Raw genomic sequence first — 24,676 nt, forward strand, 5'->3', positions numbered from 1 at the left:
GCCTCTGATGCAGGACATTGCCATGGTGGCACTTGTGTGACACTTTGCTGTGGCAGAGTCCCACAGCAGGACCCGGTCACAGTCAGGCCAGGAGAGCCTGGGGACACCTGAGAGAGCAGGACAAACACCACGAGCTCTTGTGGGGACTTTGGATGTGGCAAGAGCTGGGACAGACCTCAGAGACAAAGGACGTGGGAAAGGTGTCCTGGAGCTTTCCTAACTGGGAAAGGAATTGGGCAATTCATGAACTGTCTGGGTCACTTTGGTGGCAATTCTTGAGGCTACTGGAATAATGTATTTGAACCCTGCAATACTGTCTCAGCACAGCAATAGCTGTGTGACAGAAACAACTCTTGTAAGATTTCACCTACAGAAGAATGTTTTTATTTTAGTGGGAAAGTTTCTAGCAGTATGTGCAGCTATTGTTTTGAAAAATGAAAGAAGCTACCTTCAAAAAACAACACTGCTCTCAGGTTTGTCAGAGAAGTTCAAAGGGAGAAAAGAAGCAGTCAGATCCTTTTTGTTTGCTTGTGCAATGAGGGATTTTGCTGGTTTTATCAGCTAGAACATCCCTCTGTGGTTGACTTTCTCTTTACAGTTTCATAGTAACCTGGAATCTTGATTTTATTAACCAGCTTGGTTTTATCAACCAGTTTTTACACATTTACATAGAAATTTCTTGTTCTGAAAAAAACCAACAATCAAACCCACAAACAAATAAAAAAATAGACCAACCAATTTAAATCAATATTATTTACTAAAAAAATCCCCTATACTTCAATTTCACAGCCTTATCACCATAAATATTCCAAGAAGAAAGACAACTGTGCATTGTCCCACAATCTTCCATAAATGAAGCAGAAATTTCCCCAAGCAGCAAGGAGAAATGATACAAAGTAAAAGAAGAAATTAAAAAAAAAAAACCAAAACAAGTAAGAAAGAACCAGTGTCAATTTATGGAGTGGAGCACAAAGGTTTCCTTGTCAAGCAAGTGTCAAGAAAGCCAGTGAATGCTGTGTGCCCTGCCCTCATAGAGCTACTTTTATTACAGATATTTTGTATTTGTGCATCAGTCAGGAGTTGCTCACCATCCTCTGACCAAGCAGTTGCATTTCTTTCACAGGAACACAAAGCAAGGCAAGTGCTGCCATAATATTTCTTTGCTTTTGTTGCTAAGAATGCTGTACTCAGGACACACCACATATTGAAGTGGACAGATTTTCAGTACATCAAACAAAAGGCAAAAGGCACTAAACCACAAAGCCATACTTACCTGAAGGACTAAATCAATAGGGATGAGACCTCCTCAATAAAAGACACCAACTTTTAGCTTTCAGTCATTTCACAGCTTCTACCTAAAGACTATGACACAGCCTAAATTGGTTTATCCAAGGATGGGAGGAATATTTTGCCATGGCAACTGACAAATTCAGAAAAAACACCCCCAAAACTGTGCTCTGTCAGAAAATCAGCAGATTAAAAGGTTGAAGATAATGACTCAGAAAGAAAATTCAGGTTGAGACAGAAAATGTCTATTAAGTGGTTCTGCCATAGAGAGGGGTGACAAGCTTCAGAATGGTAAAGCTGTGAATGCTACACAAAACTCCACCTGGGCCACAGAAAATAAATACTCAAAAAAAAAAATCTATAGATAACAATAAGTGTACAGAATGACTTTGCTCTGGATGCCTGGAAGAAAGCTCAGTTGGAGCCGAGTCACAGCTGTGACGTCTGCACCAGGCACTCACACTTCCCCCTGTCTCAAACCACCCAGCCAAATTTAGCCCTAAGAAACAGTAAATTTTAACTCAGACACAACCCTGTGGGGAAGCAAACAATCTTTGGCCCCTCACTGATTTATGCTTCTATCACAGTGATTCACCTGCAAGAGCAGGTGCTTAAAATTTAAACCAGCTAACTGGCAGACTTTGTACAAAAGCACTGTCACAAATTCAGCCCAGATGCTGGGTTCTCACAGGGCCCTCCCTGAACCACCACTTTGCACTGAGACTCTCCATTCTGAGGGCTGTGGCTGCTCTGCCAGGTCACCCCCAGCCCGGCTGGCCTCACACACTGGGGCTGCATTTGGGGTGTTGTGCCAAGAACTGCATGGGAAAAGATTTCTCCAGCCTACAGGCTCTAAGATCCCAGAGTATTTTGTTGACCCTGCCTAGGATGAGAAAGTCAAAAACTCAGTTTTCTCCCTAAAGAAAACCCAAAACATATTTTGAGAAAGAGAAGAATTATTTTTGACCAGACCAGAGTGTGTTATTTCTTTTGAGATATTTTATACCACAACCGAGCAAAAATGAGTCAGGGGTGAAGTAATTTCCCCTTTAAAAATGTCAGTGTGTGATGTTCCACCAAATCAAAAATTCAAGCTGGTTTTGAAAAAAGAAAATAATCTTCAATCTCTTTTATGGCTGTGTTTGGAGGAGTTGGGATTTATTTTGTTAAAAGGTGCCTGCCTTGCCCCAAGTGCAGAACTACTCATTCTCAGTACAGCAGCTCTTCAGGGCAACATTTCAGAATCAGCTTGAGCAGCCACAGAGGCAGGTTATTTTTATGCAGGTGTTTTGACCAAGGACAGTTATTTTTGCATGTATGCACAAACCTAAAAAATAAAATTCAGAATATCACCAGGTGAAAGCAGGCAATTTCCATGTAAATGAATTCCAAATGGTGGCACACCATGCTCTTCATTGCTGTGGGTAATTGCTCACTGGGGTTTCTCAGCAGTTGTAGTTAATGTTGCTTTTAGATGCTTGAAAAAAAAATAGGGAAAATGAATTGCTGAGAGTACTGCCTGTAGAGGTTACAATAAACTTCTCACTGGTGCAGACAGTGCACACTGCCACTGTCAAATCCTGCCTAGGAACAGGCACTTCTTTCTCTCTATAGCTGCATGGCTGTACTTTAGCAAGCTTTTCTCCCACCTCACCCCTCCAGCAAGATTCAGACAACGACCTTGGGAACAACCCCAGAGGTTGATCCAACACCTGCCAGGGGCTAAGAATTGTTTCTACCAATTTCAGCAGGGGCTGGGATCAGCCCTGAGGCTGGGCATCCCAAAAGGCCATCTCTGGAGATGCTGAGCATATTTATTTCTCAGGGGATGCAGCAGGGGCTGAGGGGAAGGAGAACCTGGCAGATTTAGGGCACTGGATCCAACAGAGACCTCTGGATGTGCCAGGTGCCACGGGGGCAGCAGGACACAGGAGCCCCCAGCAGCTTGGCAAGGGGAGCAATTGCAGACATGCAGTGTGTGATACCAGGGGGGCAGAAACAGCCCAGGTCCCGAGCACAGGGAGGGGAATCCTCACACACAGACACCGAGCATCTGCAGAGCTCAAAACACAATGGGAGCCAAGAGGGACTGAGAGCAGAGCGTGTGGGTGCTGCAGAAAACTGGAGGATGATAAGAAACAGGGGAAAAAGCTTCAGTTTGATGTGTTTAATACTGCTTGTCCTTACCACACTGACTGGCTTCTCCTCTAGGCCATTGGTTGAAAAGGCATTTCCACCTTAACCCCTGGGTGCTTTTTTGTTAAGACAGGAGTGTCTCCACTACTGCTGCCACAGAAGGTGCAAGGAAAGATGGATTTCACATTAAGATTGGAAACACCAATGTTTGATGTCAGGAAAAACACTATCAAGAAAAATCTTCTAACAAATGAGGTCAGTTATTCTTTCCAAAAACACTGGCAATGCAATGATCATGGTGGAGTCATTATTTCTAAACACAGAATATATGAGATTAAAATTCAAAATATTCTGGTTTCAGGCTCTCTTGCTACCTTCTTCCACAGCCTAGTGAAAAACCCATTTGTATCACAATATCTTCATAGTGCAGAAGGTCCTCACTGCTCTGACACAGGTGTCTGGAGATATCCTCAAGCAGCTAGTAGGGAAAAAAACTTTTTTCACAAGCTGGTGAGGGACTCCTAATTGCTACTGAAAATATTTTCAAAGCAGCAGATCAGCCAGCAGTCCCAGCTCCATCCCAGAGGCAAACACAATTTATTTGTCATGTTTCAACAATTTTTCTGCTGTTCATACAGTGTAATTAATCACTTGGCAGGCAGGGGAACACACAGAGGACTGAAAAGACAGCTCATTCTTTGATATGCAGCGATCATCCTGTACTTTGGGAAGAGACAAACTCACTCTTATTTACAGATGGGAACAGAAAAAAAAAGGTATGTGGCAATTCAATACAGCACCAGTTAATAAGAAACAGCTTTGATTGAAACAAGGACCCTGCCATTATTGTTCTTTACAACATGCTCTTCCACTGGGTTTGCACATGTGGCTTCTGGCCATCGATTCCAGATGAAAAGGCAACAACTGACATGGGAAAACAGCCTGTCCCTTCACAAGGAGCACTCAGAAGTGCCCTGCTAGCTGATGGTGAGAAGCTCCAAAATCTGTCACTCAACCCCCTCTTCTGTCCCCTGTTGGGGTGGTCTCAATTCAGGCTCCCTTCAAATCTGAACAGCCCAAATCCACCAGGTGAAGAGCTGCCAAAGGAGCTCCTGCTCTGATTCCCATTTCCCCAAACTTGGTGCTCAGACAGAAGAGCCCTAGACCCACAGCAGTGCTTCCCAGGGCCTGCAGTGCAAACCTTGGCCCGAGAGCTGCAGATGCAGCCAGCCCAGCTCCCTGTGAGTCCTGTGGCCAGTGCTCCAGCTGGCTGTGTGCCCGGGAAGGCTCCGAGCCAGCCAGCTGGAAATTGGAGACACAGGCACTCTGCTTTGTTTGAGCTGCCTCAATCTGGGCCTGCCTTTACACACACAAGCTTGAGCTGTGGACTCTGTGTTGGTTACCATCTCCAAAAGGCTATCCAAGGCCTCTGAAGTGCTACTAGATGCTTGCCACAAAGAAAACTGGACTAGGGAGACTTTTGTCTCCCTTCAATCTGAAGCCAAAACAAGAGTTGAGGCCATAGCAGCAAACACTGGGAAAGGAATTTAGGATTGACAAATTGGCTTCTGGCAAATTCTGAGTATTTCTATTACCTCTCTAAAGGCTGTGAGAGACAGAAATTATACTAATGAACAGCACTTGACTGAAGCAGTGCCTCAAACAGAGCACAATTCAGACTTTAACCAAATCAACAGACTCAACTCACAGACAGACAGAAAATGTTTATTTCTATGTTCCAAAGCTGAAGGGCTCTAGAACTGCTATCTCCTAACTGCAATCCCATCCTCCTAAGCTTCTTTGGACCAGCTGCCTCCGGTCCAAAGACAAAACAGTCTGCAGCCTGAATCAATGCTGATGGAAGTCAGTGGGACATCCTGTAGTAACCCATAGAAGTTACACTCTTTATGTTCTGCATATCACACCTTAACAGCCTTGAGCTCAAAGGCAGAGCTCTCCATTTGCCTGTGATATCACTCACACAGCCTCTCAATACAGGCCATGAACAACCTTCCATGGAATGGCCCTTACATTTTGAATTGCATACACAATGGGATTTTTTTCCCTGCCTTTATTTTTTTTTTTTTTGACAAAGTTTTCAGACATTAAAAGCTTGTTGGCTTTTGTTCTTTGTTTACACTGAAGAAAAACAAAAAGTAAAATCATACCATTTAAAAAATGTCAAATGAAATGCCCTGAGCTCCTGGTATCAAGGGGTTTTATGTATTCCTTTAAATTAATTGCACTCAGTTGATTTTAATTAAAGGCTGGAGGCTTGGCAGTTTCTTCTTCCCCATTTGACTCAACATATGCAAACAGCTGGACCAGTTCAGCACTTCACAGTGGCCCCTGACACTTCATCTCACCTCTTGGAATTACCTTTACCTCTTCAGTTTGCTGCCTTTGGGCTTCAGAAAGCTACAATGCAGGGAGGGGGCTCTGGGGAGGGGAAGCAAAAGTGAAAGCAGAGGACAGGGGAAACTTCTCTCAAGTCATCAATGCAGAGACAGCATAACAATGAACCAGCTCAGCACCTGCCTTTGTGTAAGCACAGCCCCTTGGGTGGAATAAAAAAGATGCATTTCTTTTTAAAGTATCTATTTGTACCATCAGAGCAGTTGTGTCCTTCTCCTGCCTGGGAATTTGAGTGCACCTGAGAATTGGAGAGACATGCAAAGGGTATACTGGGCTGAAAATCAGATTAGACAGGCAACTACCATTTGTGCCAATGGGAGCTGCCCACAAACTCGATTACAGCACCAGGAATTCACACTCATTAAGGTCTGGGAGATGCAAGGACAGTGTATGTGTTTGTCATATGTTCTTCTTTGGGAACGGAGAACAAACGCCATGAACGGTGACAACCTCAAATCCACCGACCCTCAGCTCTCCTCTGCTTCATCAGCCAGAAAATTCCAAGTTCCTGCCACAGCAGAGGATCCTCGGGGCGGGAGCAGAGGCTGCTCACGCCCTTTCCCAGTCCTTAGCTGACATCTAGCGAACACTTTCCAAACTGCACCTGGAGATGGGAGGCGGAACCAGCCCCTCCGGAGAGCAGCGGGGCAGAAGAGCTGTGGGACAAGTGTGGGATGTACAGCAGTGCACACCATTCCCTGTTCTCTGCCACCACGACAGCTCACCTGGCCTGGCAGGTGTGGAAGGAGCTGGTTCTGCTCCCAGGCTGCACAAATCCCACACTGGCTCTATTAAAGAGGACAAACACCACTGCAGGACCCCACTGCAGTGGTGCCATCCCCTGCAGGGACCATCCAGGGGGCTGGTGGACATCAGGAGTGACCAGCAGGGCTTCCAGCACAGCAGGGTCAGACCAGCTCTTCCTGAACAGGGAGGGTCACCCTCTGCCCCCTCCCTCTCCAGAGGCACAAATCCAGCACTCAAATGGGAAGCTCAGCAGCTGTTACCAGGATTAGCAACTGCAATTCCAACCCTCAGGCTCTCCTGGAGGATGAATGGCAGAGGAGGTGCAGTTTGCAGAGTTCTGCAGTTTGTCTTCAAGAGCTCTCCCCAGCACATCTTGGCATGACAGCAGATGTGAAATCTCTAAGGAATACAGACCCAACTGTCACCTGCATTGTAAGAGTGTCAGAACCAGCCTGACACATCTGCATAGCAACAGGGGAACATCGACTGTGCAGAGCCTGTTTGCATTTTATAGCCTCTCTCAGCTACTGCAAACCAAGGAGTTTGGTTTATGGCATCTATTAAGGTAACCAAGCAACAGCATGGTGGGTATCTGTGTCATCAGGTACAAAAACCAGGGGTTTGGAAACAAGCAGAGTGGTGATGGGCACTGAGGTGCAGGAAATGTCTCTGTAATTTCTGTATGGACAGTGAAACCAACTGCAGCTTACCAGCACACTTATCACATCCTTCCTCAACACATGAGAATTGTCCCCACACTTCACTACCTGTGAAGGTAAAATGCTTGTCCTGTTGATTTCTGTATCTTTTGCAGTCTGTAGCACCACTAACACACAATCCTTCTCTGAATGCAGGATGCCAACTGCACCTTTAATCTTTACATGAGTGGAGGTGATTAAAACCAAAGTAAAGTGAAGAAGGGACAAAGAGATGCTAAAAGAAAAACTTAGCAGTGCTCTACTTCTTAGACTGCACAGACACTGACAAATTCAGAATACAAATGAGGTTTAAAAATATGCTACACCCACCAGCCAAAATACTAGCAAAGATTTCCAATGGTGTATTGTTTCTGCTGTCCAACAGCTGCTGAGGCCCTGTTTATTTTCTGCAGAAGGTCCCTAAGGACTTGTTCACCTACAAAGTTTGACTGATTAAATTAGACACAAACCAGTGTTTTCCACTCGTGAGGTGGCAGCGAGCTTGTACAGGGATCTCCCTTCACAGCCAGGTGAATACTGAGGCTTGTAAGAGGAGCATTAGCTAAATGCTAAATACTTTCCCACCAGTTAACCCGTGTTAAATGCAGTTAAACAGGATGGATGGCTTGCTGACAGCCATGCACCTAGGGAGGAAGAGCCAATAGGCCAAGTAAAACAACAACATTTGCAATGATCCAACTACATATCACTCCAGAAGCTTCCTCAGCCCACTAACACCAGACAGGAACAGTGCTTCTCTTACCTGGTAATAGTAATCAACATATTGTGGCTGGTAGTGCTGGGGCTCTGAGTTTTCAGGAGACAGGACATCTTTTAGTAACTCTTCACAGCCTGGCAAAGAGAAACAAGAGGAAATGGTCAGGCCAACAGCTTATCGTCCATTACATGGACAATGGAGGAAGAAACACCGATTTCTAACCGGTTTCTGTGTGCACAAAACTTTGGAAGGCAGCTTTGGGATTTATTTAGATAGATGTAACGCAACTCTGCCTTCAGAGTTCTGCCCAGCACACATTCAACATGTGGAACTTGAAAAGTGCAATTATCTCAGCATGGAGACACTAGCCTGCAATGAAACTGAAAGCTGAGCATGTCTTGGCTTGGCAAACCACCCTGTGGGGCACCAACCCACCTCTAACCAAACCCAGGCTCTGGAGTCAAACACTGCATTTGCAGCTTGGCATGAGCTACCAACTACTGCACACCAGTGTCAGGTGGAGCTGCTTCTGATTTTCTCTGGTCAAAATGACAAAGAGACAATGCCCAAGTGTCACAAATCCCCCTTCAAAAAAACCTCTGTCACAGAGTGTTTCACAAGCAAATATCTATGCACTGTAACCAGAGACCTGAAGCTTGTGTGTTTGCTTTTGTTAAACAACCACATTAAGAGCTGGAAAAATCAATATCTGTGTTTCCCTCGGTCCTTCTCTCATCTGAAAACCTGAGACAAATACAGAAACACTGAAATCACCAGATGCCTCGCTCCTCATTAATTACCAGTGACTGCACTTGGCAGGGTGAGCTGCAGAAGGCAGTAATGTCAGGCCAGGTCATTTCAGAGCACCCAGCTCACAGCCTTGGGCCCAGACTGTGTGAAACCCTCTCAGCATTGTTGTGCACTATCCTACCTGGAAGCTGCCATTGCCCAGCAGTTATTCCTCCCTTCCACCCCAGCACTAATGCAATATATTAGACATTACACATGGATCCCAAAGCAGGTGAGCCAGAGGAAACGAGGATGGAAGGAAGTGTGAACTGAACAGGTTTATACCATTAGCTGACCTTCTCTCCTGGTTTTACATGAAGGAATAGCATCTGTAGGGATGAAGACATGTTGTGGTTATGGAGAGGAGTCCTTTACTAAGGAAAGGAGTACTTTAGAAACCTGAAAAAATGACCAGATGGAGAAGCCTAACAGGGGGATCACTGTGCTGTCCCTGTCTGCCACACACAGGCACATTTTGAGGCAGCACCTGCTGGATGGAGACATCACTGGGACTTCAGAAATGTCACATGGACAAAGGCAGCAAGACCTTTTTTTCCTTTTTCAGCTTCTGCAGCAAAGTGAGAGTCTCAGGTGGTACTGAGCAGATAAATGAGGATAAATGAAGCTGTTAAATACCCACTTTGCTGGAGAAGTGAGTGGCCAAGAATGTGTGGTAGGGTCACTTTCCAAAGAGGAGTTTATCTGGGATTAACAATCAAAAACATAATCTACTGTTTGACAGAGGAAAGATGTTAAACTTGTTTGCCTGGAGAGAGCATCTTTCTATATAACTTGCCCTACCTGTAACTGTCACATTTCCCACACAGCCATAATCCTTTTCTTCCTCTTGGTTTTAGCTTAAAGTGTTGCCTAAGGTTATTTGCTAGTCCTCTCACAGAGGAAAATTCAATTTATTTTTTCTACCTTTTGACATTAACAACTAAAGCTTATTGCTCATCAAACTGCCTTGTGCCAGCACCCACTGTGAGACTCATCACATGTATGAACTGCTTTGCTAAAAGGTCTCTGCATGAGATGGAGCAACCACTCCTTAAAGTGAATTACCTCCAGCAAGAAAGGAAAATAAATACCAAGTGCTACACAGTAATGGATGCAGGTTAGTGTAATGAACAGATAATGTTTACAATGTTCTAAAATTTCTCAACAACAATAGTTTACACCATAATTCCAGGCTTTACTTAATACAGTTGTGCTACCAACAGTGCTCTCCCAATTTTCTTTTTTTTTTTTTTTTTTAGTGGGGAAAAGTCACAAAAGTTGTGGGTCTTCAAATAAGGATTTAACTGCCCAAAACAAGGGTGTGACAAATATTTCTGCCTTGCCTCCTTTCAAAAGGTCAGACAGACTGGTCTGCTAGAGCTAGAGTCACAAACAGCTCCCAGATCTCCAGGGTCTGAAATGTAGAGTCTTCTGTGCCCCCTCTTTGCCATTCATTTCTTATCTAAGATTACTCCTGATCACATTCTTTCATTTCCCTTGTCCATTAGGAGGGACCACTTCATGATAGCTCTTGGCCTATCATTTATTCAATAAAAACACTGGGGAGAAAAGCAATGCCTCCTTTGAATCCAACTGACTCAGTGCAGCCTCACCACTTCTTCACCAGAGCCTGGCCAAGCACCAGATCCATTTCTAGAACATCAGCAGCCACTTGATCCAATTTGATTACCAAACTCCATAGCTTAAAATGGCAAACAAAGCCAAATCTTGCTTTTACTGCAGTGACAGGCCAAGTTTCCATTGGTGCTGCAGATTCAGGGTGTAAGTTCAGCTGAGCCTTCTGCCAGGGTGAGTTTCAGTGGGGAGGTGTCTGTGTGTGCAGCAGGCAGGATCCCCTGTGCCCTGCTCTGCATGCAGGCTGGCCTCACAGCCTGGCTCTCCTCATCCTCCTGGGAGATCTGCATGTGATTATATGCCATTAAAAAGGGAAGAAGAGAAGGAAATCCTGAGAGACCGTTTTCCTCTGAGATTACTAAACCACATCACCACTGCCTTGCAGACAGCTGAACCTGTTCCAACATCCAGCAAATCAATGAAAAAATATCCAGTGGTTTCAAGAGTCTCAAGATTGTGCCACTTTTTTATCCCTGTTAAAAACTGAGTTTTAAACATAAGTTCTCTGTTCTCCTCTTCCTTGTGAGGACACAAATTGTAACCTCTTCACTCTGGAGGACGGATGCTGAAGGTCTTTTCCTTGGTCCTCCTTTCACCCCTTCTCACCAGGAAGGTGATGCACAGTCAGGTGATGAATCAGCTTTCTTATTCAGTGTTTTTCTGCAACAATGCCAATACAATCTCACCTTTTGCTCCCCTCATCTAAATATAATTTGAATTTTTCAGGTACTCCAGGAGGGTTACACAATGGTGTAACATAAAGAGAGAACATTGGAGTGTCTCCAATGCTGTGCCATGTGTGCTCTTATTACCCAGGATATGTTTTTATTAGAACACATCCTGGCTTGCAGCCTGGGAAGTGGAGAGAGCTAAATTAGTGTGTCACAGGCCAGACAGAAAACAACAACAAATCAAGGTTTGCTCTGGCAAATCTCAATATGGAAATAGGAAGGTACTGGACAAAGATTTGTTCTTTGCTAGCTGAACCACTCCTGAGCAGCACCCCATGCACTGAGGTCTGCAGAACTGCCATGGTGGATATTTCAAGCTGTGCAGCAGCGTGTACCCAAGGCTAGAATCTGTCCAAAAATATCCCATTGCAATGAAGCAAAGGAATAATTCCTGGCTACTTTAAGGGCCTCTTGCACTAGAGATGTCCTATTATTGTTATAAATTCATTTTCCTGGAAAAGGTAGAACTGAAAGCCACTTACATGGCTGATTAGAGATATTTCATTTGGACGTCTACCTGTATCACAAGATATAAATGTGCTCAATGTTCTCTCTCCTTTGCTGCAGTTGGGAAAATTTCATCTACATTTCTGGGCAGCACTTGGCAAGAAGATCTATCTGCCCTGCAATAACAGTGAGGAAGCAGAGAGAGGAAAGAGCGAGGCAGGAACAGCTCCAGGTCCTTGTGCAGCCCCTGCTGCAGCTCCACTGAGGGCTGCCCTTTGTGGAGACACAGAGTGAAGGCTGTGCTCAGATTAAATCACTGTGACACAGATGGCAGCAAGCTTGTGGCTGCAGAAAGGACTAAAAAACAATCAGATCACAAAATGAGAGTGGCCAGAAGCTGCTGAAATTTCTTTCCTGGCTAGAAACACCTGATGAGCCAGCACAGAAGCAGCTTCTCTGTCCACTCAAGAGACTTGGAAATGTGGATGTGTACGAGTTCTAGTTCAACAAAGCACTGAGTCACTCTCTAGCCTGGTCTGACAAAATTATCTGAGTTAAAAATATTTATCCTAATACTACAAATGCAAAAGCAAACACAATTCATTTGGCCAGAACAGGGTCATCTCCAGTGCTAAGTAAAGAGGATGAAAATCATTTACAAATCACTGAAGGGGAAGACATCAACTTCTAACTTTTTCAGTTCACTCAGGTGCTAGACATGATATCCCTTATGAGATAATTTCAAGAATTTACAATCAGTTTTATTTTAAAATGGTTTTCCCACCTTAACAAAAATTTAATTTGCAAAGAGACATTCTGGCCACAAATAAATTCAATTTTAGCAAAGCTGTTTCCTGCAAATGCTCCAAGAAGGAGATTTAACCCACAACACATCAGACAATTTTCACAGGCAATTAAGCAATTTTAATGCTATAGGAAATCAAATCTAGTTACCTAATTGAATGTAGTTGGTTTCTGGCATTTTTCCTAACTGCAAGAGCTTTTCACTTTATCTGCCCTTGGATCTTCAGTGGTGTATTAGACTCATTTATGGTTTCAGAGTGTATTTAGTGAAATTTAGTGGAGTCTTAGAAAACTCTCAAGTACTTTCAGGAGCAGCCAATTTCAGTCCATTGAGCAGCTCTAAGTAATTAATTCCAGGAGAGCTCAGCTCTTCACACTCACTGACAGTCCCTGTCCCTGGAGCATCCCAAGCACCACCCCTGTCAGTAAGTTATTCTTACCAGAACAGAGAGATCCATCAGATCAGCTCCAGCTACAGCCTCATTGAAGTTTGAGATCCACAGCTACAAACCTAAATGGGTTCATGTAGACTTTGGGGTTTTCTGATGTGCTTTACTGAAATTCCCATGCTGGTGCAGCTGTCCTGGTCCTAGATATTATAGGTAAATAATCTCCCTTTTACATGACTGCAACACACCCATCTCTTAGTCCATGCTGGATCTCCAGGGCACAGCTGGCACAACACTCTTCTCAGCTATGGGACTGGAAATTAGATTTTATAATTAGTTGAAGGAGATGGCCAAAACTTGGCACTGGTTTTGTGAGAAATATGTTGGCTTGGAGCATCTGAATGGAACTATAAAAGCTATTAAGAAAAAAAAAAAAATAATCTCCAGTGAAGCAGAAGGCCACAAATATTCTGCTTTAGAAAACTTTGTTTTGAAAAAACACCATCAAATTTCATACTCTATTATTTTCGTATTATTTCACAGTCCAAATAACCTGTCACAGTCTGAGCTAGCAGAACAGCCAACATCCCTTTTGGAACATTTCTTTGAAACGTTGGGTAAATTTGTATTCTTGGAATTTTCATTAAAAAGTGCTAGGAACTCACAGAGAAACATATCTACTTTTTAACTTTTAGGTGCTTATATATAAGCTTGCTTCTAGAAGCTTTCCAACCAACTGCAGTAAGGAGATGCCTCAGGATCTAGGGAAGCACAGAGATGGATTTTTGAAGGCACAAAATGGTCTGTGTTACTATTTTGAAGATTCAAAGGTTGCTATTGCTGCAGGTGGGGAAGTGTATAAATTCACAGCTGTGCCTCTTCCATACTGTTAATGAATATAAAGGAGATCCTACAATTCTCCATTTTCAAATTCCATAACCAAGCATAACTACAATGTCCTTAAAACTTCTACAACATGAAGGAAAGACTCCCTTGCTCCAGGAGACAACAGGCTGTATGATTTCATCTGAAAAAACAGTGATTCTGCTAAAGCACAGAGATTCAGAAATGCAGAAATGCTCTGTGCTGACGTGGCTCAGTCTCTCCTGTTATAAAAAGCCACGACCCTCCAAACACTGCACAGCAGTCAGCACTGTTTTCATGGCTAAAATAAGCTATAAAGTCAGAACACATCTGCCTTTGTATTTTAATTCTGTATTTATCTGTGTTCATACAGTAGCCTCTTATCCCTGTGAGCTGTAACACCGAGGGCAGTAGGGGGAGCTCCCCTTTTATTTGTCAGGGTTTGGGTACTTTTAAGCAGAATATCAAAGTAAAGAGATAGGAAAGACAATAGAAATCTTAGAATACAAAGAGGAGTCAGACTCAATTAGAGCCTGGTCCTGCAAACATATCTGACTGTGGAACCCACCAGCCTGCAGAGACAGGGAATTAACAGCTCCACTCAAGCCTTTAAGTATTACAAGTGGCAGAAAATATTTACTGGATCAGTACAATATAAATTCAGAGCAGCAAAAACACTCATTGGCTCTGCTGAGCAAACAGTAATGGTTCTCATGCTGACCCTGCTGAAATTAATGGGAATTCAGCCTTTGAGAGATATTCTGGCTGCTCTCAGTGTCTCTGAGCAGTGCCACAAAGCACTTAGGCAAGAGGCTACAGGTGTTATTTCATGGCAATTGCTCTACAGGCAGACAGTTATTAAAGCCCTGCAGGCAGCAGATAGAGAGGGCAGCTTGAGCACAAGTAAAACCTTCATACTCTGGCATTCCAATGAAATTGCTGCAAAGCTTTAAATTTGATGGCAAACCTATCCCTGGCTCTGGCAAAGCCTAATTGCATGGGGAAAGCAGCCTGGACAGCAGGGACTCAGCACAGATGCTGAGGCAAAGTGCTTTAATCCACAAAAGACCAGCAGACAAAGCAAAGCTCTCCATAAATAGCAAGCACCACACCTGCCCAGTGTTCCTCCCCAGAGACACAGTGGGAAGGAGCTCCTGCAGCACCTCCTGCCCTCCAGCATGCTCACCTCACTTACACAAATCTTCTCCACCACTTCCCAAGGTCCCACTGTCAGTGAGAGTGCTCGTCCTTACCCACAGCTCCTGCTACTCAGCAGCTGCAGGAAATGAACTGTTTTCCACAGGTACATGACCCATATGGCATGAGGTTTATGCAGCTCCAGGAGGAAACAAGGCTTGATGTCCATTTGTAGAGGAACACAACACTTCTCATGTGTACCATGCAAGAGTAAACAATGCCCTGGTTTATGGAGGAGAGAGGCCAAGCTGCAGATTTTAGATCCAGGGGCAGGAGTTTCTCTATCAACCAGTTACAGAGCATTAAACACTTAGATGTTTGGGATTTTTTCAAATTCCAGTATTTAGCTTTTCATAGAAATCCAACCCTGGATATGAAATGCTCAAACCAACATCATCAGAGGTCAACTCTGATTTGATGTCGGTTCTGATTTGAACCTGTTGCTCTTAGATGTCTGAAACCTCATGATTTAAACAAATTCAAGGCACTGAACCACCAAAAAACCTTGACACTATATCACCTCTGTGCAGTAAACAATTTCATCACCATACTGTAAAGGCAAGCATCTTTAGGACAAATTAATTTGAAATCCCATAAATAAGAAATATAGTAAGGCATTAGGATTGTAAAGCTTGAATTTAAACATTTGGCTTGCATGGCTAAGAATAGCATAACTTCATACTCTATTACTGAAAACCCCAGTGGATTTATAGTAGCATCTCATTTTGCTCTATTAATCTGACTGCCCCAAGCAATTGTAATAGGCTGAGATGTCAAAGAATCATATTTATAATCTGTTGCTGCTAAGACAAATTGCTTTTGTTTGATAATAAGCCTGCTACTCCCCTTGGGATGTGGCTGCACTAAAACAACATGGTGGAGGCTTTCCACTCTGAAAGGCAGGCATGCCCTTTCTGAACTTCAACATAACCAATTTAATTTTTAAGGAAAATATGGCAGGTAGCCAAAGATGAATAAAATTTCCATGCTGTGAGGTGAGCAATAGAAGCAGTGTTTCTAAAGAGATGCTGTGAAAACATGCAGCACAGTGTCTTATCAGAAATAGATACAGCTGCTGCTGCTTGGATGATAAACACTTAGCAGTGAGTCTGTGGAAGTGTGGAAATGCTAATGATGTGCTAAGGGAGCTCTAGGTGATGCTGCAGCACTGGGTGATTTCTCTGCATCTGTTCACAGCTACATCCTAACAACCATCACACAATGATCTGAACCCTGGGCTTTAAGCTGCTCATAAACTTGGAGTGCAAGGTTTGTCCTGGTCACATCTTTGCAGGATTAAACCTTAGGATATGAACACAAGAATTAGGTCCCACAAGGTGAGCAAGGATGAAAACCCCAAGGCCTCTTGACTGATAACTCAATATTCTCACACTGTCCCCACAGTAAAGGAGATGGAGCTGCCCAGTCCACCACTGAGAGTACGTGGACAAGGGCACAGTTACCACAGAAGAGATGTTCTGGGTCATTTACATCCCTTCCTGATCATATTTTGTGCGTTTGTGGAATCTTTACACTATGAATTACAGAAGACACCAGATGATTTGCAGAGCTTGTGTCTTAAACTACAACTCAGTTTGCTACAGCATTTTCTGCTCAAGGAAAACCCCAAGCAGAGACTTTAGGGTCTGGGCACAAATGGAATAACTTTCCTCCTGGGCTTTCTCTTGCCTTCTCTTCAAACACATCAGTGTCACCTTGGATGGTGTCTCCAAAAATATTGATGAGAGCAGCTTCTCACTGTAATTTTACCTAATTATACACTGTCTTTGGCTGCCATAAACTTTAATTAAAAGTACTGTGGTTTTATGTTTTTGCATCGTTATAGCTTCATAATAATCTCATCATAGCAGACTCTCCAGAGGCTCCTGCTGGAACCACACCACCATCACTGGGACATTCACCCTGTCCCCAAGTGAAGCCTCTGGGCTGTGACATCACTCAAACACTTTAGAAAGAACACAGCACATGTCCAGAAAAGATGGATTATTTCACTATGGGAAGTCAGAAAAGCAATCAGCAGCAAGTCAGCTGAAGTCCCTCCTCACTGGTTTTTTGTTGCCTTTAGGCTAAGCTCTAAAGCATAACAATGTCAAGGACTGTTTCCTTGGAAGGGAGGTGGTTGGATCCACCTGATCTTAATCTTCATTGCCAACCTGTAATTAACTTATTTCCTTCCAATACATGACCCCAAGTACCCTAACAACACGAACTAATTATACCTTTCAGATGCCTCAAGAGGAATTTAACAGTCTTAAATTTCCTAGCAGAGAACTGAAAGCCCAAGGGCTCCCTAACTCCCTGAGGTAAATCAGTGGCAGAACCAGATCAGAATCTGGAAGTATCAAACCTGGGCCCTGTCTGTTAACCACAAAGCTACTCTTTATTCTGCTGTATTTTTCTTTAAACCACAACACATTTATTTTGATAAAAATTAGCAGTAAACCAATGTCCAAGCACCTATGGATGCAGAACTCTAGCATTGCTCACCATTAATGCATGATGAGATGCAAAAAAAGGAAAAATATCCTGGCTCTGTTCCCAGAGCTGCTCTACTGTCACTACAAATAACCAGAGTTAAAAGAGAGGATGTCTTTGATCATTACATTTTCTGCAACCAGAGAAACATTAGGGGAACTGAACAAGATTATTTTAAAGAAATATGCACATACCTTTGATTGCAAAAACTCCATGACAGAAGTCCTTAAAATTGATTCTTCCCAAATCATTTGGGTCCAAGTACTTTGCCAGTTTTTCCACCTAAAATAAAAGATGATAAAATATGTGTTGAGCCTGGTGTATAGTCTGTTGCTCTGATACAGTCTGTATCTTCTACAGACGACTACAAGTTGAAGAACACTCACACTGTTCACTTGAACCAGCCAATAAATGGTTCTGCAAGGAGAAATCATGCCTTGTATGACCTTGGTGCTGACCAAGGCATGTGATCTGACAAAAACTTCTTCAGCTGGGACACATCAATCCTGTCCTATGGGGATCTCAAGAGCTTAATAAGGGGAGAATCTGTGACTTGTCCTCTTACCATAGAGCAGGGTGCTGACAGAATCTTCTCTGGCAGCTCTTGCCATGCATTCAGCTCAGAGCAACTTAAAACCTTGGTGGTTCTCCACCCCTCTATCACAAGTTCTCAGGGAAGGGGAAAGGACAGACCAAGATGTGCACAGTCCATAGCAGTCTCATTTCCTAAATAATCTGGATTATAGGAGAGAAAACCCATTGGGCACTTGGAATGAAACCAAACTTCCTTGACACAGCAGAGAATATCATTTTTGTACAGGAAAATTAACAGTATGAAAATATACTCATGTGATGAGAGAATGGTTGTGTCTAGTACACTGTCACAGACACATTTTGTGAAAAAATCCTTTCCTTAGGATTTTTTTTCTCCTGAGAAGCTGAGAGGCCTCAGGAATAAAATGCAAACAATGATTATCTGCTGCTGTAGAATGCAACAGGTGCATCTGTGATTGGTCTCATGTGGTTGTTTCTAATTAATGCCCAATCATAGTCCAGATGGCTCAGACTCTCTGTCTGAGACACAAACCTTTGTTATCATTCCTTCTTATTATATTCTTAGCCAGCCTTCTGATGAAATCCTTTCTTCTATTCTTTTAGCATAGTTTTAATATAATATATATCATAAAATAATAAATCAAGCCTTCTGAAACATGGAGTCAGATCCTTGTCTCTTCCCTCCTCCTAAGGCCCCTGTGAACACAGTCACAGTACCCTGTGCAAAAAAGCAATTACTCCTCATAATCTCAGCTTCACAGTTTAGTCTCTCTGATCATTATTCACCAATAGAATGAGAATATACTGAATTTAAACACAGTCACCAAATTAGCACTTGCCCCAAAAACGGTCTGGCAAATTTTTCAGGAAGGTTTTGGGATAGAGGAAGAAAAGCAGCCTAGACTGGAGAGGCTCTTGTGCTATCTAGGAAAAAAAAGGAAGGGAGGAACAAGTAGCCAAAGAAGAATAAAGCGAGAAGCAGACCAGTCCAGGGAGGTGAGTGCACACCTGGACCCACAGCTGGCTGCTCTTTCTGCCAGCCACTCTGCTGGAGCTTGTGTGCATCCCCTCGTGTGCCAGCGCCTTGCAGGGACCCTCAGTGAGGCAGAGGCAGCCCCTCACTGCTCCTGAGAGCTCACAGGCAGCTCCACACAGCCCTGCCCTGGGCTGGGCCCTCAGACACCGAGGGGTTTGAGCAAGCTGAGTGCAGGGACAGCAGGCACAGAATCCTGCTGCAGCACCGTGTGAGCTCAGAAATGTCAGCCTGAGCAGCAACAAAAGCCCAGCTGCAAAGACGCAGCAAATGAATCCACATGACCTAGTTTCTCAATTTTCTGGTGTGGTTTTTTTCCCACGTGCTAGCAAAACCCCAGCAGCTTCCCAAAGCCCTGCAGATAATTCACTCGTGTGTGCGCACGACACTTCTTCTTACAGGCACTTCTCAGGGCCTATAAATTCCCTCTGTACCAATAACTGCCATGATAAGCCAAAGGGCTCATTTAGAACATGCAAATCTGGATGAAAAAAATGAAAAAAATTTAACTCATTTGCAAAATTCTATATCGAATGAGAAAGGCACAATTTGATCCTTAAATTAAATCCTTTCCCCTCTCATTTTCCTAGGGAAAATAAAAAATCAGCTTGTATAGGCAGGGCAAGTAAGGAGCTACATGATGAGTTCAGAGCCCATGACAAGTTAGACATTTTCTGAAAACTTTCATATTGCAGAGCTCCAGTCCTGCCAGCTGGGCAACAGAGCCCAAATGTCAGCTATGGTGTGACTCATGATCCAATTCCCACCCTGGCATCACAAGGAATTACTGTAACCCCACTAATTTAGAGCACCAGAACACACATCTGTGTTTCCAAAAAAAAGAAGCTGCTGCACCAGAAACCAGTGTGTGGTTAATGCACACCAGACTAGCTGAAAATCCTGACTGAAACCAATTAAGTAGAGACATGCTTGATATGGAAAATCCGGGTTGGTGTTATCCCTGTCACCTTCACAAACAACAATTGTGTTTTAAATTTTAATGCACAGATTCCTGCAGCCAGTTGGGAAGCCTCAAGTCTATTTAATATTGTGCTATAACAAGTGGTGTCACTGGGTGCTCCTGGTGAATCTGGCAATTTAAGTTTATTTCTCAAAGTTGATCCAATAATTTTTGTCCACCAGCTTCTCAGACATTTAAAATTACACTTTTAAAATCAAATTAAATGAGATGTTATATGCCTGGGAATGTGTATTACGGAGGAACAGAGGATATGTTCACATTTAGGTCTAAGCAATGCCTTAAGAGTAAATGAAATTATCACCTGAGCAAAGTGCTTCAGTGTCCAGTTTCCCCTAAATCTAATTTGCAGGTTTTCAGTTGGATGTTACAATGCAAATAACTGACATCAGTGCAGGAGATGATGAAGAATTTACAGAACAGCCTGATGGAATTGATGCCAGCAGCGCTCACATCTTCAGCCAGGAATAAACACAGCTCCCATTGCAGGTCAGGGGATAAAAGGATTTTGATCACCAGGGACTGTGATGTATCCAGGCTTGGGTGGATACTTGCACAGGGTTTGTGCATTAATATACACACACATTTGGTACATAAATCCCTGCACATTTGCACACAGTTTTCAAGAGCCTGCAGTGCATTTGATCACGCTTTTTTACCAATAGCATTCTGGAATAAGGCAAGAAGCTCTTCCTTATTAATTCCAGACTGAAGGCGTTGCTTTAAGTTAAATTTCAATCTGTGGCCAATAAACTACAGCTACCCCTAAATCTTCTCTGGTGTCCACACTGCCTAAACCATCCTTCTGCTTCACTTTGTAAAGAAATAAAGTCCTTTCCTCCTTCTCAGAAAGGGTTGGCTCCCCACAATGAATCAAAAGTTGTTTTATTTATTCATTGCCTTGGGAACCTCATGGATTTGTCAGCCCACCTGGCAGGCTGGGTGACACTGAAGCTTTTTTTGCAATCAGCAATCCCCTGGGACTGGGGGAGTGCCCAGCCCGGGAATGAGGGACAGCAGCTCTGTCCTTGTGATGGGACAGGGGGCACAGCCCAGGCGTGCACAGGTGGGACACACAGGATGGGCCAGCCCTGGGCACACTCAGGCTCCTGGGCCCCACATCCCTGGGCTCTGCCATGGACACAGGACCACAAAACCAACTGCTGCCAAAATTCAGTGTGAAATGAGTGTGTGATTGTTGTGGGACCTACAGCAGCACAGGGAGCAGGTGTGCTGCAGAGTTTAACATCAGAAGTCATCACAATGAGATGGGGCAGACACTCTCTGCACAGAGCAGCTCCCCACCATGTGGGACAGACAGCACAAACAAGGATTGCAAACTCGTTCTTCACTGTAGGAAGGGAACAAAGGCAGGAAAAATGAGCTGCAGGCTCAATAATCCAGCTGGTTCTTTCGGCAGCTGCAAGGGTGTCTCTAATGAACTCTTCAGCAGACATCCAATAGTCAGAGAGAAGACATAAGAGAGAAGAAATAAATCATTTTTCTTTGGGAAACAACTGGAGAAAAGCAAACCTCTGTCCCTATTGTTTAACTGGCCTGGATGAATGGGTGATTACCCTTTCAATGCAAACACATTTCTCCACTGTAACAACTGCTCACTTCAAACAAGGGGCTGCCTCCTGTCCCTGGGGTGTCCCAGCCATCCTGGCTGCCCTGCAAGGGGGTGTTTGCCCTGTGCTGCTTTCTGACACACAAAAAGAGGCTGGGAACACTTGAAGAAGCAGAATGGAAAGGAGGTTTATAGCAGAGGACAAATCACTGACAGACCTCAGAAGAGAATTATTGAAACTGATCTTTTCTTGCAAGTGAGTTCAATACAGAGGCACCTGCACTGAACAGCCAAGGAACCCTCTCCAGAGCCCTGGCCAGCTCTTGTGCTGAAGCTGCCAAGACACCATCAGTACTTTTTCCAGCAAAGATTTTCTGTCTGGAACTGAATCCTGCTTCCATTTGCAGGCAAGAAGAAACTCAGACCTCTATTGACCTCACTTAATTTTCTTCAAAAAGGAAGAGATTTTGTTAACACAAAAAACACTTGTAAGATTTAGAAGTAATTGAGTTCAGAGGGACCCCACACCAGCTCTGTCCACAGAAATCTTGCAGCAGGATCCAAATCACAGCCAGAGGATGCCATTTGAAATAAACAACTTGTCTCAGTAATTTGCTTTCATACTGCAGGAGTCTGTGAGCACATCTCACCCTGAAGTGCGAGCAGGGAGCACCTGGGAGCTGTGACAAAGGCAACACAAGCACCTGCAGGAAAGGTCAGGCTGTGCTGTGGCAGTGACATTTGGGCAGCATCTCCTGAGGCAGAAGCATTTGTGAGAAACCTCAAAAAAACCAGCAAAAGGAGATTAAACATGTAAATGCCGCAGGGTGGAATTAGCGAGCTTCCCACATGATTTATAAAAGGAGCAGCAGAACTGCACTTGCCCTGGTTTCAACAGATTGGCCTTTCCCATATTGGAAAGGGAGTGAATTTACACCTGGACAGTTGGAATTGTGCTCTGGCTGCAGGGCTGGGCAATGAGACCACCCCGTGTGTGAGAGCCACCCCTGTCCTTTCACCAGCCCCTGGTTCAGGTGTTCTTGGCACTGATGTGGCCCCAGATGTTGGAGCTCTTCAGTCAGAAGGGCTGTCTTGGATGAGATGGGATTTACAGATGGAGGGGAAAGCAATGAGATTTCTCTCTGATATTGTGGCATTTCAGGGAAGCAACACAAGAAGAGGGAAATTATTTTACATTGCATTGGAGAAACTAGCACACAATTGTGGTACCCACTGTCATATGGGATGCTGAATACACAGACGTGTTGCAGAGAACTGACATACAATTAAAACATCTTATACAACCAAAACCAGAGAGTTTTCTTCTGTTTAATTTAGCAAAAGGGAGATAAGTGATGATTGCTAGGTACAAAGACTTCTGCAAACAGGGAACTACAAGCAGGTTCAAAAAGATTGTAGCAGAGGGAAGACATAAAGAACCATTATCTGCAAAATAAAACTGACCAGACTTCAATTAAAAGCAAAGCACACTTGTTTTATCAGCACCATTGTTCACCCACCAGAACTATAAATTAGGAAGGGTCTGGAACCATAAAAAGCAACTGGAGTCCCTCATCTGAGGCCTTTTGAGAAGGTGAGACACACCTAGAAAATTTACCTAGGCCAGAATAATAGGTTACAATCTGAGCTGTCACCATTTCAGGATGTCACAGGAGATGAGCTGATGCTGTCCCTGAGCCTGACCCTACAGCACACAGGACCATGCTCCCAGTCACACATGGAAGGAGTGGAGGCACAGCATTGCAGAGTCATGAGTCCAACAAAGTGCCAGCCCACCCAGTCCTGGCAAACTGTGCATTGTAAATAATTCATACCACTGCAAACAGCATCATGAATTTCCATCAGCTGCTGTCTGATCCCAAAGCATGCAGGGACATACATCACTGCTGGAAACAATGGCTTTGAATTTGCTTTGAATTTTGATTTCAAGCATCACTCATTGCCCCTTTATCTGCAGGCTTCAAGCCTGAAAGTTGGCTTCTCTGTGAGCTGTCTGTAAATAGAAAGAATTGTTTCAGTTTCTGCTTTAACTGTGCACACCCAATTTACCAGCTAGAAGGCAGATCTTGGGACTGTGTCCTAAATGACATAAGCAAATCTGTTGAGTAATCTTGGCCTCAACTTTGAGCAAATTCCTAAATCTGTCAAATCCATCATTTACTAATGGCTGCAATGCAAAAAGTCTAATCAAATCCAAGGGAGTCCATTCACTTGTCTTGCCTGGGTTTAGCATAACACATGGAATTGCATCTTCTTTCAAATATGACCTGAGTCCAAGGGGAGAAGAATATCCAGCAGTTATCCAGATGGAGAAAACATCCACCATGAGGAGGATGTGAAATGTGAATCACAAAGGCACAGAAAGAAAGAGGCAGCTCCAGAAGCACTGCAGGTGGCTGAATGCGTTCAGAGGCAAAGGAAGATTCCAGTGCTGATGTGTTAGGAATGCTCTGTGCAAGAAGCACCCTGGCTCAGGTGGGTGACAGATGGTGAGCACAGCAGAGCTGCTGAGGCGGGAGTGGCTGCAGCACACTGGGCAGGGCAGCTGCTGCCCTTCCCCAGGGCAGGGGCACAGCTCCAGCCTGCCCAGCACTGCACACGGGCACAGGGAGCAGAGCAGGGCAGGAACAGCCTCCTACACCTTCTGGAGGAGCTGTAGGACCCACACCACAGCCCCCAGGGCAGGAGGGTTTATCCTGACTGGGAGATCCCTGTTGCGGGGAAGGACACTGCACCCAGTGCCCATGGGGCTGGCACCCAGGGGCCGTGGGGCTGGCACTCAGTGCCCCTGGGGCTGTGGCACAGGGGGCATGAGCTATGAAGAGAACACAATATTCCATGAACCTCAATGAATGTTTGTGTATAACAGAAATACAGGCAGTGTTAGGAAAATTGATGCTCTGATTTCTGCTCCAGAATGAGAAATCACTTGCAGTCTTTAACACATGATGACACAAACCTAATTTGGGATAACAACAAATACAATTCTTGCCATACATACCCCAATTTTCTAGGTATCATCCTTACAGTTAGCATGTCCAACCACAGCTGAGATCCAAAAGTCATTAGTCTTAAGGAACCCCTTCTCTCACACCATATGCCTTCCTGGTTAACCTCTCTACTTACACAACAAAACGTTTTACAACCACAAAGAATCACCAATGA

At 44.0% G+C, this 24,676-nt stretch overlaps 1 protein-coding gene across 2 annotated transcripts in view; it reads right to left on the bottom strand.

The window, feature by feature from the left end:
* The window catches only part of RAB11FIP4 (RAB11 family interacting protein 4), a 109,911-nt gene that overhangs the window by 57,204 nt on the left and 28,031 nt on the right, over nucleotides 1-24,676 (bottom strand). For both annotated transcript variants that reach the window (XM_058038564.1, XM_058038563.1), the window contains exons 2-3: nucleotides 17,548-17,635; nucleotides 8,047-8,135 (exon numbers count right to left, since the gene is read on the bottom strand). In XM_058038564.1, coding sequence (XP_057894547.1) covers nucleotides 8,047-8,135; nucleotides 17,548-17,635 — 177 coding nt within the window. The remainder of the gene's footprint in view (nucleotides 1-8,046; nucleotides 8,136-17,547; nucleotides 17,636-24,676) is intronic.

Source organism: Melospiza georgiana, chromosome 21 (genome assembly GCF_028018845.1).
Source record: "Melospiza georgiana isolate bMelGeo1 chromosome 21, bMelGeo1.pri, whole genome shotgun sequence".
Taxonomy (NCBI): Eukaryota; Metazoa; Chordata; class Aves; order Passeriformes; family Passerellidae; genus Melospiza; species Melospiza georgiana.